This window comes from Bufo gargarizans, chromosome 1, assembly GCF_014858855.1.
Source record: "Bufo gargarizans isolate SCDJY-AF-19 chromosome 1, ASM1485885v1, whole genome shotgun sequence".
NCBI lineage: Eukaryota > Metazoa > Chordata > Amphibia > Anura > Bufonidae > Bufo > Bufo gargarizans.
Window position 1 is genome coordinate 335,367,321 of NC_058080.1, and position 20,175 is coordinate 335,387,495.

The 20,175-nt window shown below is 44.3% G+C and overlaps 1 protein-coding gene across 1 annotated transcript in view; it reads right to left on the bottom strand.

Moving 5' to 3' along the window:
• Nucleotides 1-20,175, bottom strand: part of GIPC3 (GIPC PDZ domain containing family member 3) — a 636,449-nt gene that overhangs the window by 519,903 nt on the left and 96,371 nt on the right. Inside the window, exon 2 of the mRNA XM_044278737.1 lies at nt 11,780-11,965. Within this exon, the coding sequence (XP_044134672.1) occupies nt 11,780-11,965 (186 nt within the window). The remainder of the gene's footprint in view (nt 1-11,779; nt 11,966-20,175) is intronic.

The following is a 20,175-nucleotide window of genomic DNA, read 5'->3' on the forward strand; positions in this document are numbered from 1 at the left end:
TTTAAATCATTCCTTGACACACATCCTGAGCCGGCATGTGACCGGTAGGACATGAAGCTAGGATGCCGCTCCCCCAACCCAGCCGCCTGGGGGAGAGCGGCATCTCAACCCGGCACTCCAGGGGCTAGAGACCCGGCCGGGCGTGAGACACAGCTGGAGCGGGGCCAGCTGAGCCCCGACTACCTGGCAGGCTGGCATGTGGCGATGCGGACGTCGGCTGCACGTGATCACAGTATACCGGAAGTAGAGACACTGGTTGGAAGAGGGAGCGCGATACCGCAGTAATGCGTGAGGCTCGGGCGCCTGGCTGAGCGGCAGGTAGGGGAATAAATAGCCAGACGCCCCTCCCACAAATGCAGGCTGTTAACAGCCTTACTATTAGGTATCGCCGCGTCCGTGACAACCTGGTCTATAAAAATACCACATGATATAACCTGTCAGATAATCACGCTGCCAAAACAGCTATTTTTTTGTCAACTTACCTCACAAAAAGCGTAATATAGAACAAACAAAAATTATATGTACCCTAAAATAGTACTAACAAAACTGCCACCCTATCCCGTAGTTTCTAAAATAGGATCACTTTTTTGGTGTTTCTTCTCTAGGGGTGCATCATGGTGTCAAAAAACCAGTCCAGCAAAATCTGCCTTCCAAAAACCATATGACATTCCTTTCCTTCTGTGCCCTGCCGTGTGCCCGTACAGCGGTTTACGACCACATATGGGGTGTTTCTGTAGACTACAGAATCAGAGCCGTAAATATTGAGTTTTGTTTGTTAACCCTTGCTTTGTAACTGGAAAAAAAATATAAAAATGGAAAATCTGCCAAAAAAGAGAAATTTTGAAATTGTATCTCTATTTTCCATTAATTCTTGTGGAACACCTAAAGGGTTAACAAAGTTTGTAAAATCAGTTTTTAATTCCTTGAGGGGTGTAGCTTCTAGAATGGGGTCATTTTTGGGTGGTTTCTATTATGTAAGCCTCACAAAGTGACTTCAGACTTCAAGCCTTGCCAACAAATAAAATGTCATTCCGAAAATGATCCAAACATGAAGTAGACATATGGGGAATGTAAAGTAATAATTATAATTTGCAAATTTTTCCAAATTTTGGTCAAATTTGTAATTTTTTTATAAATACAAATGAATTATTTTTTTTACTCCATTTTACCTGTGTTATGAAGTACAATATGTGATGAAAATACTATCTCAGAAAGGCCTGGATAAGTCAGAGGGTTTTAACCACTTCAGCCCCGCTAGGTGAAACCCCCTTCATGACCAGGCCACTTTTTACACTTCGGCACTACACTACTTTCACCGTTTATCGCTCGGTCATGCAACTTACCACCCAAATGAATTTTACCTCCTTTTCTTCTCACTAATGGAGCTTTCATTTGGTGGTATTTTATTGCTGCTGACATTTTTACTTTTTTTGTTATTAATCAAAATGTAACGATTTTTTTGCAAAAAAATGACATTTTTCACTTTCAGCTGTGAAATTTTGCAAAAAAAACGACATCCATATATAAATTTTTCGCTAAATTTATAGTTCTACATGTCTTTGATAAAAAAAAAATGTTTGGGCAAAAAAAAAATGGTTTGGGTAAAAGTTATAGCATTTACAAACTATGGTACAAAAATGTGAATTTCCGCTTTTTGAAACGGCTCTGATTTTCTGAGCACCTGTCATGTTTCCTGAGGTTCTACAATGCCCAAACAGTAGAAAAACCCCACAAATGACCCCATTTCGGAAAGTAGACACCCTAAGGTATTCGCTGATGGGCATAGTGAGTTCATAGAACTTTTTATTTTTTGTCACAAGTTAGCGGAAAATGATGATGATTTTTTTTTTTTTTTTTTTTTTCTTACAAAGTCTCATATTCCACTAACTTGCGACAAAAAATAAAAAATTCTAGGAACTCACCATGCCCCTCACAGAATACCTTGGGGTGTCTTCTTTCCAAAATGGGGTCACTTGTGGGGTAGTTATACTGCCCTGGCAATTTAGGGGCCCAAATGTGTGAGAAGAACTTTGCAATCAAAATGTGTAAGAAATGACCGGTGAAATCCGAAAGGTGCACTTTGGAATATGCGCCCCTTTGCCCACCTTGGCAGCAAAAAAGTGTCACACATGTGGTATCGCCGTACTCAGGAGAAGTTGGGGAATGTGTTTTGGGGTGTCATTTTACATATACCCATGCTGGGTGAGAGAAATATCTTGGCAAAAGACAACTTTTCCCATTTTTTTATACAAAGTTGGCATTTGACCAAGATATTTTTCTCACCCAGCATGGGTATATGTAAAATGACACCCCAAAACACATTGCCCAACTTCTCCTGAGTACGGCGATACCAGATGTGTCACACTTTTTTGCTGCCAAGGTGGGCAAAGGGGCACATATTCCAAAGTGCACCTTTCGGATTTTGCAGGGCATTTTTTACACATTTTGATTGCAAAGTTCTTCTCACACATTTGGGCCCCTAAATTGCCAGGGCAGTATAACTACGCCACAAGTGACCCCATTTTGGAAAGAAGACACCCTAAGGTATTCCGTGAGGGGCACTGCGAGTTCCTAGAATTTTTTATTTTTTGTCACAAGTTAGCGGAAAATGATGATTTATTTTTTTTTCTCTTTTTTCCTTACAAAGTCTCATATTCCACTAACTTGCGACAAAAAATAAAAAATTCTAGGAACTCGCCATGCCCCTCACGGAATACCATGGGGTGTCTTCTTTCCAAAATGGGGTCACTTGTGGCGTAGTTATACTGCCCTGGCAATTTAGGGGCCCAAATGTGTGAGAAGTACTTTGCAATCAAAATCTGTAAAAAATGACCGGTGAAATCCGAAAGGTGCACTTTGGAATATGTGCCCCTTTGCCCACCTTGGCATCAAAAAAGTGTCACACATCTGGTATCGCCGTACTCAGGAGAAGTTGGGGAATGTGTTTTGGGCTGTCATTTTACATATACCCATGCTGGGTGAGAGAAATATCTTGGCAAAAGACAACTTTTCCAATTTTTTTATACAAAGTTGGCATTTGACCAAGATATTTTTCTCACCCAGCATGGGTATATGTAAAATGACACCCCAAAACACATTGCCCAACTTCTCCTGAGTACGGCGATACCAGATGTGTCACACTTTTTTGCTGCCAAGGTGGGCAAAGGGGCACATATTCCAAAGTGCACCTTTCGGATTTTGCAGGGCATTTTTTACACATTTTGATTGCAAAGTTCTTCTCACACATTTGGGCCCCTAAATTGCCAGGGCAGTATAACTACGCCACAAGTGACCCCATTTTGGAAAGAAGACACCCCAAGGTATTCCGTGAGGGGCATGGCGAGTTCCTAGAATTTTTTATTTTTTGTCGCAAGTTAGTGGAATATGAGACTTTGTAAGGAAAAAAGAAAAAAAAAAGAAAAATCATCATTTTCCGCTAAATTGTGACAAAAAATAAAAAATTTCTAGGAACTCGCCGTGCCCCCCACGGAATACCTTGGGGTGTCTTCTTTCCAAAATGGGGTCACTTGTGGCGTAGTTATACTGCCCTGGCAATTTAGGGGCCCAAATGTGTAAGAAGTACCTTGAAATCAAAATGTGTAAAAAATGGCCTGCGAAATCTGAAAGGTGCCCCTTTGCCCACCTTGGCTGCAAAAAAGTGTCACACATCTGGTATCGCCGTACTCAGGAGAAGTTGGGGAATGTGTTTTGGGGGGTCATTTTACATATACCCATGCTGGGTGAGAGAAATATCTTGGCAAAAGACAACTTTTCCCATTTTTTTATACAAAGTTGGCATTTGACCAAGATATTTTTCTCACCCAGCATGGGTATATGTAAAATGACACCCCAAAACACATTGCCCAACTTCTCCTGAGTACGGCGATACCACATGTGTGACACTTTTTTGCAGCCTAGATGCGCAAAGGGGCCCAAAATCCTTTTAGGAGGGCATTTTTAGACATTTGGATCCCAGACTTCTTCTCACACTTTCGGGCCCCTAAAAAGCCAGGGCAGTATAAATACCCCACATGTGACCCCACTTTGGAAAGAAGACACCCCGAGGTATTCAATGAGGGGCCTGGCGAGTTCCTAGAATTTTTTTTTTTTTGCATAAGTTAGCGGATATTGATTTTTTTTGTTTTTTTTCTCACAAAGTCTCACTTTCCGCTAACTTAGGACAAAAATTTCAATCTTTCATGGACTCAATATGCCCCTCACGGAATACCTTGGGGTGTCTTCTTTCCGAAATGGGGTCACATGTGGGGTATTTATACTGCCCTGGCTTTTTAGGGGCCCTAAAGCGTGAGAATGTCTAAAAATGTTTACGCATTTGGATTCCGTGAGGGGTATGGTGCGTCCATGTGAGATTTTATTTTTTGACACAAGTTAGTGGAATATGAGACTTTGTAAGAAAAAACAAAAACAAAAACAAACAAAAAATTTCCGCTAACTTGTGCCAAAAAAAATGGCTGAATGGAGCCTTACCAGGGGGGGAGTGATCAATGACAGGGGGGTGATCAATGACAGGGGGGTGATCACCCATATAGACTCCCTGATCACCCCCCTGTCACTGATCACCCCCCCTGTAAGGCTCCATACAGACGTCCGCATGATTTTTACGGATCCATGGATACATGGATCGGATCCACAGAACGCATGCAGACGTCTGAATGGAGCCTTACAGGGGGGTTATCAATGACAGGGGGTGATCAGGGTAATCAGGGTGATCACCCCCCTGTCACTGATCACCCCCCCTGTAAGGCTCCATTCAGACATCCGCATGATTTTTTACGGATCCATGGATACATGGATCGGATCCACAGAACGCATGCGGACGTCTGAATGGAGCCTTACAGGGGGGTTATCAATGACAGGGGGTGATCAGGGTAATCACCCCCCTGTCACTGATCACCCCCCCTGTAAGGCTCCATTCAGACGTCCGCATGATTTTTACGGATGCATGGATACATGGATCGGATCCACAGAACGCATGCAGACGTCTGAATGGAGCCTTACAGGGGGGTTATCAATGACAGGGGGTGATCAGGGTAATCAGGGTGATCACCCCCCTGTCACTGATCACCCCCCCTGTAAGGCTCCATTCAGACATCCGCATGATTTTTTACGGATCCATGGATACATGGATCGGATCCACAGAACGCATGCGGACGTCTGAATGGAGCCTTACAGGGGGGTTATCAATGACAGGGGGTGATCAGGGTAATCACCCCCCTGTCACTGATCACCCCCCCTGTAAGGCTCCATTCAGACGTCCGCATGATTTTTACGGATCCATGGATACATGGATCGGATCCACAGAACGCATGCAGACGTCTGAATGGAGCCTTACAGGGGGGTTATCAATGACAGGGGGTGATCAGGGTAATCAGGGTGATCACCCCCCTGTCACTGATCACCCCCCCTGTAAGGGTCCATTCAGACATCCGCATGATTTTTTACGGATCCATGGATACATGGATCAGATCCACAAAACGCATGCGGACGTCTGAATGGAGCCTTACAGGGGGGTTATCAATGACAGGGGGTGATCAGGGTAATCAGGGTGATCACCCCCCTGTCACTGATCACCCCCCTGTAAGGCTCCATTCAGACATCCGCATGTTTTTTTACGGATCCATGGATACTTGGATCGGATCCACAGAACGCATGCGGACGTCTGAATGGAGCCTTACAGGGGGGTTATCAATGACAGGGGGTGATCAGGGTAATCAGGGTGATCACCCCCCTGTCACTGATCACCCCCCCTGTAAGGCTCCATTCAGACGTCCGCATGATTTTTTACGGATCCATGGATACATGGATCGGATCCACAGAACGCATGCGGACGTCTGAATGGAGCCTTACAGGGGGGTTATCAATGACAGGGGGTGATCAGGGTAATCAGGGTGATCACCCCCCTGTCACTGATCACCCCCCCTGTAAGGCTCCATTCAGACGTCCGCATGATTTTTACGGATCCATGGATACATGGATCGGATCCGTAAAAATCATGCGGACGTCTGAATGGAGCCTGACAGGGGGGTGATCAATGACAGGGGGTGATCAGGGAGTGTATATGGGTGATCACCCCCCTGTAAGGCTCCATTCAGACGTCCGCATGATTTTTACGGATCCATGGATACATGGATCGGATCCGTAAAAATCATGCGGACGTCTGAATGGAGCCTGACAGGGCGGTGATCAATGACAGGGGGTGATCAGGGAGTGTATATGGGTGATCACCCGCCTGTCATTGATCACCCCCCTGTAAGGCTCCATTCAGACGTCCGCATGATTTTTACGGATACATGGATACATGGATCGGATCCGTAAAAATCATGCGGACGTCTGAACGGAGCCTGACAGGGGGGTGATCAATGACAGGGCGGTGATCAATGACAGGGGGGTGATCAGGGAGTTTATATGGGGTGATCAGGGGTTTATACGGGGTTAATAAGTGACGGGGGGGTGTGGTGTAGTGTAGTGTAGTGTGGTGTTTGGTGCGACTGTACTGACCTACCTGAGTCCTCTGGTGGTCGATCCTAACAAAAGGGACCACCAGAGGACCAGGTAGGAGGTATATTAGACGCTGTTATGAAAACAGCGTCTAATATACCTGTTAGGGGTTAAAAAATTCGGATCTCCAGCCTGCCAGCGAGCGATCGCCGCTGGCAGGCTGGAGATCCACTCGCTTACCTTCTGTTCCTGTGAGCGCGCGCGCCTGTGTGCGCGCGTTCACAGGAAATCTCGCGTCTCGCGAGATGACGCGCCGATGCGTCCAGGAGGAATAAATCAACCACCTCCCGGACGCATCGGCGCGTTAGGCGGTCGGGAGGTGGTTAAAGTTATCACCACATAAAGTGACACTGGTTAAATTAGCTAAATTTAGCCTGGTCCTTAAGGTGAAATTGAGCCCGGTCCTTAAGGAGTTAAGGACAATAGATAAAATACAATATACACAATTTGGCGCCAAAAATATAAAAAAGTGTGACAACTGAGGAAGGGGCTATTTCAGGCCCCGAAACGCGTTTTATTTTTAGCAGCTATTACTATTTATGGATTCTACACCAATGTATTTCTGGATGTGAGCAGTACAAGTACAAGTTTCGCTCACATTGTTGCAGCTTGCAAGTCAATGCAGGCTCTCGCCTTAAACAGTGACATCATCTGAGGCAGTCCGGCCTCCTCACGCACCCCTCCGATCACGTGGACCCATTCCGATCATGTGACCTGGCAAATTCATGTGAAACAACGCGGAAGGTCCTAGGCATACAACAGACGTCTGATCGTATGCTGACTGGATCATCCAAGCGAACCACTACTGGACAAAATGCCTTCAGGAGGGGTAAAGTACATATAACCTATGTACCGATATATATGCCTTTACATTTGCCATTCACTGCATACCTTGTCTTGGAGTAAAAATGTCAAGAAATAATGCTGCACTAACCAGCTCTAACATATAGCACCTTATCCCTCCAAGTGACATTTGACTCACCTGCATATCTGTTCATTTGGATCACTACGAACGATAAATCCAGCTTTTTGACCGATAGACTCTTTTTTTGTTCCAACCAAAGGACTTCAGGGCTCTTAAAGATCAAGTCCTATATTCCATAAGACACAACACCGATCACTAGAATCGCACAGCGTAACTTTTTATCTCTATTCCCCTTTTTTAACTTTAATAACTTTTTATCTTTTCTGCGCCAAATTGTGTATATTGTATTTTATCTATTGTCCGTAATGTTTAGTTTGTTGTAAGTGACCTACACCACCATACTTTTTTTTATCCTATACAATAAATTCTACTAAATTGTATTCTCTACATGAATTGTACCATCAGTTACCAATATCGTCCATCTGCAACAGATAGTAGAGTGCCCCCTACTACTTTATAAAAAAAATAATATAATTTACCAAATATTTGGAAAAATTAGCAATTTTCTACATTTCAATTTCTCTGCTTTTGGCCTCATGCACACGACCGTTGTGTGCATCCGTGGCCGTTGTGCCGTTTTCCGTTTTTTTTCACGGACCCATTGACTTTCAATGGGTCCGTGGAAAAATCGGAAAATGCACCGTTTGGCAGCCGCATCCGTGAGCCGTGTTTACTGGCCGTGAAAAAAATATGACCTGTCCTATTTTTTTCACGGCCAACGGTTCACGGGCCCATTCAAGTCAATGGGTCCGTGAAAGAACACGGATGCACACAAGATTGGCATCCGTGTCCGTGATCCGTGGCCGTAGGTTGCTTTCATACAGACGGATCTGAAGATCCGTCTGCATAAAAGCTTTTTCTGATCTAAGTTTTCACTTCGTGAAAACTCATTTCCGACAGTATATTCTAACACAGAAGCGTTCCCATGGTGATGGGGACGCTTCTAGTTAGAATACACTGCAAACTTTGTACAAGACTGCCCCCTGCTGCCTGGCAGCACCCGATCTCTTACAGGGGGATATGATAGTACAATTAACCCCATCATATCCCCCTGTAAGAGATCAGGGCTGCCAGGCAGCAGGGGGCAGACCCCCCCCCCCCTCCCCAGTTTGAATATCATTGTGCGGCCCCCCCCCCCCTGTTGTTAACTCGTTGGTGGCCAGTGTGCGCACCCCCCTCCCTCCCTCCCTCTATTGTTTTAATACATTGGGGCCAGTGTGCGCGCGCCCCCCCAACCCCCCCCCTCCCTCTATTGTTTTAATACATTGGGGCCAGTGTGCGCGCGCCCCCCCAACCCCCCCCTCCCTCCCTCCCTCTATTGTTTTAATACATTGGGGCCAGTGTGCGCGCGCCCCCCCAACCCCCCCCCCCCTCCCTCCCTCTATTGTAATCATCATCGGTGGCAGCGGAGTGGAAGATTTTCATACTTACCTGGCTGCTGGCTGCTGCGATGTCTGCGTCCGGCCGGGAGCTCCTTCTACTGGTAAGTGACAGCAATGCGCCGCACAGACCTGTCACTTACCAGTAGGAGGAGCTCCCGGCCGGACACAGAGATCGCAGCAGCCAGCAGCCAGGTAAGTATGAAAATCTTCTACTCCGCTGCCACCGATGATGATTACAATAGAGGGAGGGGGGGGGGGGGGGTTGGGGGGGTGCGCACACTGGCCCCAATGTATTAAAACAATAGAGGGAGGGAGGGGGGGTTGGGGGGCGCGCGCACACTGGCCCCAATGTATTAAAACAATAGAGGGAGGGAGGGGGGGTTGGGGGGCGCGCGCACACTGGCCCCAATGTATTAAAACAATAGAGGGAGGGAGGGGGGGTTGGGGGGGCGCGCGCACACTGGCCCCAATGTATTAAAACAATAGAGGGAGGGAGGGAGGGGGGTGCGCACACTGGCCACCAACGAGTTAACAACAGGGGAGGGGGGGCCCACTGGCCACCAATGAGTTAAAAACAGGGGGGGGGGGGTCTGCCCCCTGCTGCCTGGCAGCACCTGCCAGGCAGCAGGGGACAGTCATGTACACAGTTTTTTTGTATATTCTAACCTGAAGCGTCTCCATCACCATGGGAACGCCTCTGTGTTAGAATATACTGTCGGAAATGAGTTTCACGATGTAGCTCATATCCGACAGTATATTCTAACATAGAGGCGTTCCCATGGTGATGGGGACGCTACAAGTTAAAATATACCATCGGATTGGAGAAAACTCCAATCCGATGGTATAACAGAACTCCAGACTTTACATTGAAAGTCAATGGGGACGGATCCGTTTGAAATGGCACCATATTGTGTCAACATCAAACGGATCCGTCCCCATTGACTTGCATTGTAATTCAGGACGGATCCGTTTGGCTCCGCACGGCCAGGCGGACACCAAAATGACTTTTTTTTTCATGTCCGTGGATCCTCCAAAAATCAAGGAAGACCCACGGACGGAAAAACGGTCACGGATCACGGACCAACGGAACCCCGTTTTGCGGACCGTGAAAAAAAACGTCCGTGTGCATGAGGCCTTAACCTCATAAAATATTTATTACTTAACATTCCTCATATGTCTACTTTATGTTGGCATCATTTTGTAATTTTATTGTTTTGGAATTTTATTGTTTAGGTTTAGAATTATAGAAACAATTCTTAAAATTTTTAAGAAAATTTCCAAAACCTACTTTTTAATGACCAGTTCAGTTATAAAGTCACTTTGTGGGACTTACAAAGTAGAAATCAGCGATAAATGACCCCATATTACAAACTACATCCCTCAAGTTATTCAAAACTAATTTTACAAACTTTGTTAACCCTTTAGGTATTCCATAAGAATTAAAGGAAAATGAAGATAAAATTTAACTTTTTGGGCAGATTTTCGATTTTATTCAATTTTTTTCTGTAACACATCAAGGATTAAAAGCCAAACAAAACTCAATATTATTACCCTGATTCTGCAGTTTACAGAAAGACCCCACATGTGGTGGTAAACTGATGTAAGGACACACGGCAGGGCGCTGAAGAAAAGGAGCGCTGCATGGTTTTTGAAATTTTACCGGACTGATTTTTAGACACCATGTTCCATTTGAAGCTGATGCACCCCTATAGTAGAAACTCCCAAAAATTGACCCTTTTTCAGAAACTATGGGATAAGGTGACAGCTTTATTGATATTTTGGGGTACATATAATTTTTGATCGCTCTATATTATGCTTTTTGTTAAGCAAGGAAACCAAAAAATGACTGTTCTGGCACAGTTTTTCTTTTTAGTTTTTTACAATGTTTATCTGACAGGTTAGAAGATCATGTGCTATTTTTGTAGAACAGGTTGTTCTATGGACGCGACAATATCAAATATGTCTACTTTATTTAGTTTTTTTGTTTCAGTTTAACATAATAATTTTTTGGGGAAAAAAAATATGTTTTTTAGTCTCTCCATATTCTGAGCCATAGTTTTTTTTAAATTGTCTTATGTAGGGGCTAATTTTTTGTGGGATGAGGTGACAGTTTTACTGGTACGGTTTGATTGGTATGCTCCACAGATGACTGAAAAGACAAAAAATCCACAGGCTGCTACTATAGCATCTTAGCTATGTACACACAAAAAGATTCCATATTTTTAAAAAAGACCAGTTTAATAAATGAGCTTAAAATAAGTACAATGCAATAGAAAATATTACCCCAAAGGTGTACATATCCTTTGAAGCATAAAACAGTTTTTGTGGCCACATTACAGCTTTTTGAAAGAAGCAATTAGAATTCCTTTAATCCGGGATCACTAGGTTATAGCTGAGCAATTACTAAATATTCCTGTTATCAGGCAACCTCAAACAAGTTTAGGTATATTGCCATCATTAGTTTAGGGTGAAATCACACGGTCATATGTATTTTGCAGTCTGCAAAATGTGGATCTGCAAAAAATACGGATGAAATCCGTGTGGCATCCATTTTTTTTTGGTGACCCATTGTAACAATGCATATTCTTGCCCACAAAACAGTTCTCTATCTTTTTTGAGGGGCAGAAGAACGGACATATTGATGTTATCTGCATAATTTGCGCACCCATTGAAACAAATGGGTCCATATCCGATCAGCATAAAAATTTGCATTGGATGCAGAACAAAAATATGGTTGTGTGAATGGGCCTAAGTCAGATGAGTTTCCTAACTGGTTAGTTCTCTTGGCTATAGACTTTCTGTTCTCCCTCTTCTGGAATTCCACAATATATTGCTGTTCTATGATGCAAACAAGTGCATTAACATTACATTAAGTTATCATTCATTAGAATTACATGTATTATTTAATTCCCTCATTTATTCTGTTATCAGAATCAAAACTCCAAAAATGTACCTTTATGAATGCATATCCAGCTCCATTATCAGTGATTGTGAGGCCCAAGGCATCTTCTGTTTTAGTGATCTCAACTTCTTTGGTTTCCCCTCTAACATGTGCAAAGATAAAATCTTCCAAACCAATCTGACCACCAAGAAGCTTCTGCATATCCACCTTGTGTGTGTTCAGTGTGCAGAACAAAATCTATGAAAAAAAGCAATTGCTTATACACCAGACGTAGATTATGTTGATATTTGGTTATATACTACAGTATGAAACTTTTAATTATGACTAGGCTGTTGTAAACTATTGCAATTTTTAAACCTATAGATACTCGCATTCAATAGAAACCAGTTAAAGGTTCAGACAAAGCATTTTAATAAATATCTCATGTCCTGCTGTTCAAGAGGTCATTCCAGTGATTGCTAATACAGGGAGTCTAAGTGCTCCTATTGCTCCTATTGCTCCTCAGATGTTTCCAAATATACAACACAGTTGAATGTAGTGCTGCAGCTGTGCTTGATATACCATACATTTTACAAGAGGGAGTGTTTGCATTTAACCCCTTCACTACCCCTACCTCGGCCGTACAAGTGCAGCTGGCACCATATACGGCAAGTTTATGCTATTTAAAATAGCAGAAACCCCCAGCACATGTATGCAATCAGTGATAAGGCTGATCACATACATTTTCCTCTTCAGATGGTCAAATGCGACTACGGCATCAGAGCAGACCGGAAACGGAAGCCGCACGCTTCATCTCCGGTCACAGCGATGCCCGGCTGAGATCAGGGAACTTGTTACATTACTCTGACCCTGGGTTCAGAACTGAGCGTTTCTGAGACGTGCGTTTTATGCGCGTATTTGTCGTGTGTTTTTATGCGCGTTTGTGTGATTGACTGCAGTGTTGTCCAATGAGTCTATGCGACAAACGCCCCAAAAAAAGCTCAAAAACTTGTTTATGCGTCGGGCGTTTTACAGCGCGTTCAAACGCGCTGTAAAACGCTCAAGTGTGAACCAGGGCCATAGGGAAGCATTGGTTTTCACATGTTGAGCGTTTTACAGCGCGTTTGAACGCGCTGTAAAACGCTCAGGTGTGAACTTAGGGTAATAGACTGAAGCTTCACAGTCTATTAGAGGAATATACCAATACAGGCCACTAGGTGGCAGCACTATATTGTTATATTGAACATTAAGTGTTCAATGATGGCTATATAGCTATCAATGAACACAATGGGCAATCTAATGATTGCCAGTTATAGTCAACTAGGGTGACTTAAAAAAAAGTTACAAAAAAAAGGAAGTACATTTTATTTTTTTTCAAATATATAATATATAACAATTCAAATAACCACCCTTTCCTTAAATTGAAAATACTTAACCAATAAAAAAAAATAAACATGGGCATCACCACGTGCAAAAATGCCCATACAATTAAAATATAACAATATTAATCACATACAGTAAATGGTGTAATGGGAAAAAAATAAAAACAGCCAATTCGGCATTTTTTGTCAATTCAACTCCCCAATAATCTTTTGATAAAAAGTGATCAAAAAGTTGAACACACTTCAAATTTGTATCACTAAAAAGTACAGATAGCACTCAAAAGCCCTCAGAGAGCCCCGTACACATAACTAAAAAAAATTATAGTGATCAGAATATGTTCATAATTTTTTTTTTCTCAAAGTTTTTTTTTTTTTCAAAATTAAAATGCAAGAAAAATTATACAAGTGTGGCATCATTGTAACCATACTGACCTGGAGATAACAGGTTAATTTTACCGCATAGTGTACGATGTAAAAAAAAAAAGTTAATTGAAACCTTTGTCACAATTGCATTTTTTCCCAATTCTACCCCATTTGGAATTTGTTTTCTGATTCTCACTACGTGGTATGCAATGGTAAATGGTTCCATTAGAAAGTACAACTTGTCCCGCACAAAATAAGCCCTCATAAGGCTATGTGAATGGAAAAAAAAAAGTTAGGACTATAGGAAGGCGAGGAGTAAGAAACAAAAACGCAAAAATGAAAAATTGTAGGGTCCTCTAAGGGTTTACAATGGCATGTGTGACAGAGTGAGAGGTTTGGTCTGAGAAAACAGGCATTTTCCTCCCAGCATGTTCTGCTGGGATGATTTACAGCCAGATGAGGTCAAATACCGGATTTTAAATGCCGGTCAGGGTTTTGGCAGAACTTGGCTGTCCTTAAATAGGCAGCTGGCCTCAGAAGCCATGTCTCTGTGTTGGGATCTGGGAGCCTTGTGTCTGGAGGAAGGCTTGCTACCTGTTTGGCGTGAAAACAGGTTGGTGCTGCTATCAGCAAGGACTCTTTGAGGCAGAACTGCCGCATGGTGTGAATTACCACCAACACCGCAAGGTGACTTTTTGTTTGAATATAACTGCTTGCTTTGTCACTTTCCTAAAGAGTGAATAAAACATTGAACTGTTTGATCCAAATAAGTTGTTGCTGCCTCTATACTGAGTCTGCTAATCCTGTCTACTAGAGCAAGTCCACAAAATTGGTGGAGGAGTGGGCAAGAGAAGTGAGGTTGGCGTGAATGCCGATATTTTTGTTTCTGCATTTTTCAGGCACAGTTGTATGTCGTACATTAAACCAGCTGTATTGCAACTAGTGCCCCACAACAAAATGGAGGCTGTTGTGAAGGCCCTCTTGGAGGCTAATCTGCAGCAGTGAGAGACAAACTTGCAGCAACATGAGGCTAATAAGCAGCAGCAGGAGACTAACCAGTTGCTGCTACAACACGTGATGGCTTTACAGACCCCGAGCGTCCACGATGCCCGGAAAGCAGTCCGTTCCACGATTCCTTAGATGACCCCCACAGACGACATCAAAACCTACCTGGCGATGTACGAGAAAGTGGCCATGAGGGAAAAGCTACCCTGTGACCAGTGGGCTGAGTTCGTCACTACATTCCTGGAATCCAATTCCCAGCAGGTGTATTTCGACTTGCCGGACGATCAAGCGGCCGACTATCAAAAAGTAAAGGGTGAGATTTTGGCAAGACTGGGGGTGAATGTTTTGGTCCGGGCCCAGTGGGTAAATCAGTGGGGGTTTAAGCCAGCTGAGCCTGCGAGGACCCAGTATTATAACTTAATCCACCTCTTGCAAAAAGTAGCTACAGCTGTCACGCCTTGCCCTGTGAATGTGCGGAGGTCTGTCAGACTGGCTGCACATGTCTGACTTCTCTGTTTGTTTTGATTTGGGTTTGAGCTGGATCCACCTTCCCTCAGGTGTACTTATTGTTAGTAAGGCTCTTTATCCCTCCTTCCCCCAGTGGCCTGTGCGGTTTATAGTTCTTTTCTGGGAGCTCTTGATTTGTGGTGGATCGTCTGCTTCAGCTCTGCTCAAGATAAGTCCTCTCCTTTATTTCCCTTTGTGTGTGTTTTATCTAGGCCTCTAGGGAGACGCTTGCTTCCTCCTGGTTTGAAGAAGCAGGTTGCCTCTTTTCTTTTCCCTGATGCTTAGGGTTTGCCCAGGGTGTTTAGGTTTAGGCACGAGGGCCTGTGCATATCCACCCTAAGGGTATGCACATGGGCACAGCAGTTTAGCAGTTTAGGAAAAGCTTTTAGGGATCGCTAGGAGGTGACCCTTTTCTCCCTAGATTTTGGGCCTAGTCGTTTGTTCTGTTTGTTTTCCCATGTTTGGTTATTTCCCCGCTTACCTACCTATCTTGACATTATAACCCGCCCAAAAAACTGTCATATCCCTGCTGTTTGCGAAATGGAGGCTATGGATGCCTTGGTTGATCGCATGCAGGGATTATCGCTGGAGCTTGCTGATCTCCGCAGTTGCACAGTGTCAGAATGCTCTGGCGTCTGGCGCCGTTGGAGGAAATCAGGTCTGCTTAGAGCCTAAAGTCGCTCTCCCTGATAGGTTCTCAGGGGGGTGGTGATGTCATCTGTTGATGAGAATCAAAGAGTGGGGATCATTATATCTCTGCTCAAAGGGGACGCGCAGTCCTGGGCTTTTTCTCTGCCGACGATTTCACCATCCCTCCAGTCGGTGGATTAATTTTTTACAGCCTTGGGCTTGATTTATGATGACCCAGTCCGGGTCTCTATGGCTGAATCTAAGCTGCGCAGTTTGTTACAGGGAGAACGTACTGTGGAGTTGTATTGTGCAGAATTTAGAAGATGGGCAACTGACTCGGGGTGGAATGATTCTGCATTCCAGAGTCAGTTTTGTCAGGGGCTATCTGAGAGGTTAAAGGTGCCCTTGCTTTTCATGAGTATCCCGATTGATTGAAGACGGCCATGTCTTTGGCAGTGTGGCTTGGTAGACGTCCTAGAGATAGGTATAAGATTCCTCTCGAGCGGGGGGGTCCCATCTGTAAATGGATCCGTGCCACCTAGTCCCCGGGGTAATATGACTTTTGAATCTGGGGCAGGAGAGGAGCCTATGCAGTTGGGCCAGGTTTCCTTTCGCTCAGGTGATAGGGATTTTAGGAAGCTGAATAAGCTATGTTACTTCTGTGGAAAAGGAGGTCATTTTGTTTGTGTGTGTCCTTTTATTAAGCCTTAAAGTGGAAATTAAAAACTACGGAGGTATTCACATAAAGAGAAAAAAATGACTTCCCTGACTCTTGATAGCGTGAATGGGGAGTCTGAGCAAGCAAATATTCATTCTCCCTGCAATACCCGTTTTCTCCTGCCTGCCATGGTGGCGCTAGACTCAGGAAATTTTGATTTTGAGGTATTTGTTGACAGTGGTACGGGGGTAAACCTTATTGATTTTCAGTTCCTCCAAAATCTTGGTTGTAGAACTAGCACTTTAGATAAATAGATACCAGTGTTTGCTATTGATTCCTCCCCTCTCTCACAAGAGTCCTAGGCTCACACATCCGCAATTACGCTCCGCATTTTGCAGAACGGAATTGCGGACCCATTAATTTCTATGGGGCCGCACAATGTGTGGCCCAGATCCGGAATTGCAGACCCGCACTTCCAGGTCCGCAATTCCGATCCCGAAAAAATAGAACATGTCCTATTCTTGTCCGCAAAAGCGGACAAGAATAGGTATATTCTATTAGTGTTGGCAATGTGCAGTCCACAAAATGCGGAATGCACATTGCCGCTATCCGTGTTTTGCGGATCCGCGGATCTGCAAAACACACGGATGTATGGATGACCCTTACTCATATTGTTCATGACATTCAGTTAAGGGTGGGTGATTCACATGTTGAATCTCCGAATCTCCTCCTTTCTTCACAGTTAGATTGCCGTAATCTCGCAATGCGTGAGCTCGCGCATGCGCAGTTCCTTCCCTGAGACTGATGCCAGCACAGGGAAGGAACACTATACCGGCATTCCGGGAGCTCACGCATTGCGAGATTACGGCAATCTAACTGTGAAGAAAGGAGGAGATTTGGAGGACGAAGGCGGTGCTGGGCTCCTTCACAGGGGGCGTGGCTGGGCACCAAGAAGGTTAGTACAGCCCCTTGGGCACCTTACGAGACTCATTTACATATCTCTAAAATCATTTTTTAAACACAATAAAAGGACACGGCTTTATGGGACAGGTATATTACGGACATCCTAGCGGCGATCTAGCTGTGCATGTCCGCATCTCTATAGGCTAAAACGAGGTGACAGAATCCCTTTAAGAGGAGCTTATAATCTGATCAGAATTGAGGAAGGAGACGAGTGGAAAACGGCCTTCAATGCACCCGAAGGTCATTTCGAGAATCTTGTCATGCCCTTTGGTTTAACTAATGCGCCAGAAGTCTTTCAGCGATTTGTCAATTATATTTTCCATCATTTAGTGGGAAGGTTCATTGTTATTTACAATGATAATATACTAATTTACTCACCTGATTTGGAGACCCATCAGGATCACGTGAGACAGGTGTTGTTGATCTTTCGGGAGAATAAATTGTATGCAAAATTGGAAAAATTTGTATTTGCTGTCCAGGAGCTACCGTTTTTAGGATATCTGCTTTCTGACTCTGGTTTCGCATGGACCCCGAAAAGGTCCGGGAATGGGACCGGCCTGAGAATCAGAAAGCACTACTACAGAAAATGTATCTTGAATTATTCCACCATTGTAAAACCTTTGACAGATATGACTAAAAAAAGGCTCCGACTTGGTCGGATGAGGCATTACAGGCCTTTTCTGCTATTAAAGGGCTTCTGTCAACCCACTAAAGTTATTTTTAATTTTTTTGGGGGCTAGTTAAATTCCTTATACTGCGATATATGAATATATAATGCTCTTACTTACTTTCCTTCAGCAGTTTCTTCAAAAAATAAACTTTTATAATATGTAAATGAGCTCTCTACCAGCAAGTAGGGTGTCTACTTGCTGGTAGCCGCCGCAAAAAAATGCTCCCTCTTCTTGTTGATTGACAGGGCCAGCCGCGATCTCCTCTACCGGCTGGCCCTGTCTGCATTTCAAAAATCGCGCGCCTGTCTTGTTTCGGCGCAGGCGCTCTGAGATAAGGAGGCTCGCCTCCTCAGCACTCTCTCAGTGCGCCTGCGCCGATGAAGTCACCGAAAGAAAAAACGTCATCGGCGCAGGCGCACTGAGGGAGTGCTGAGGAGGAGAGCTTCCCTATCTCAGAGCGCCTGCGCCGAATCAAGACAGGCGCGCGATTTTTGAAATGCAGACAGGGCCAGCTGGAGGAGGAGATCGCGATAAGTCTTTTATTTGTGTTTTTTTGCTGGCTTGATTCTAGGTGACCCTGACTCCGTCCGTATTAAGTGCAGGTGGTAGTGTCCCCTAGTATGAGGGTTTTCAGGTGTCACATAGTATGAGGTACGTGGACATGCAATCGTCTACCACAAAGACCTTTGCATGGGCATAGCAGTCAGGGATAGAGATGTCGCAAACATAAAATTTTCCGTTCTCAAACGGCGAACGCTAATTTTCGCAAATGTTCGCGAACGGGCGAACTGGGCAAAACGCCATTGACTTCAATAGGCAGGCGAATTTTAAAACCCACAGTGACTCTTTCTAGCCACAATAGTGATGGAAAAGTTGTTTCAAGGGGACTAACACCTGGACTGTGGCATGCCGGAGGGGGATCCATGGCAAAACTCCCATGGAAAATTACGCAGTTGACGCAGAGTCGGGTTTTAATCCATAAAGGGCATAAATCACCTAACATTCCTAAATTGTTTGGAATAATGTGCTTTAAAACATCAGGTATGATGTTGTATTGATCAGGTAGTGTAACGGTTACACCCGCTTCACAGTGACAGACCAAACTATAACAGACCAAACTCCCTGTTTAACGCACCGCAAACAACCGCAAACAGTCCATTTGCACAACCGCAAACTCCCCATTTGCACAAGGTTGGATACCAAGCTATCCATGTCCCGTTCCTTGTCCTCACTGATGTCATTGAAAGTCTCTTCCTCCACCCAGCCACGTACAACACCAAGGGTCCCCGAAAGGTGACAACACGCCCCCTGGGATGCCTGCTGTGTTTGGTCTTCCACCTCCTCAAAGCCACCTTCCTCCTCTGACTCCTCTTCTTCAGACCTCTCTCTCTGCGTTATTATAAGGTGTGTTAAGTAGTACTATTCCTATCCGTTTTTATCCCTGTTACGTCCCCCATCAGGGGACGTGTATGGAATAGATTTTAGGAACTGGGAGATGAAAAAGATGCTTGGTTGGTCCTTCTACTTCCAATTTGGGGCACTGCGCGTGCAATATACTGTGCCACCAGATAGGTGTAGTGTGTTAAGTAGTACTATTCCTATCAGTTTAATCCCTGTTACATCCACTAGTATTATTATTATTATTATTATTAATTTTATAAGGTGTGTTAAGTAGTACTATTCCTATCAGTTTAATCCCTGTTACGTCCCCTATCAGGGGACGTGTATATGGAATCGATTTTAGGAACCGGGAGATGGAAAAAGATGCTTGGTCGGTCCTCCTATTTCCAATTTGGGGCACTGCGCGTGCAATCGAATGTGCCACCAGATATGAGTGGTGTGTTAAGTAGTACTATTCCTATCAGTTTAATCCCTGTTACGTCCCCTATCAGGGGACGTGTATGGAATAGATTTTAGACAACAGCAAAGAGTTGTCAATAGTTGACACACTCATGACATAAATTTTATTCCTCTATGCGTCACTCTTGGTTTAGTGATGACTGTGCTTGTGCACACGTTTGGGAGGTTGCAGGCGATGTTTTTTTTTTTCAAAGCCTATGGTCATGCTGAGGTAGTTCAGTGACAGTTAAGTGACCCAGAAAACAATGATTCTGCAGTGTGGGCCCATTGTTGGCCTAGTAGGCTTTAACCTCTTCCGGACATAGTGCGTACAGGTATGCCCTTATATCCTGGTACTTAAGGACACAGGGCGTACCTGTATGCCCTGTGTATTATCGATCATCGCCGCGTGGCGGGCGGTGATCGGAACCCTGTGCCTGCTCAAATCAT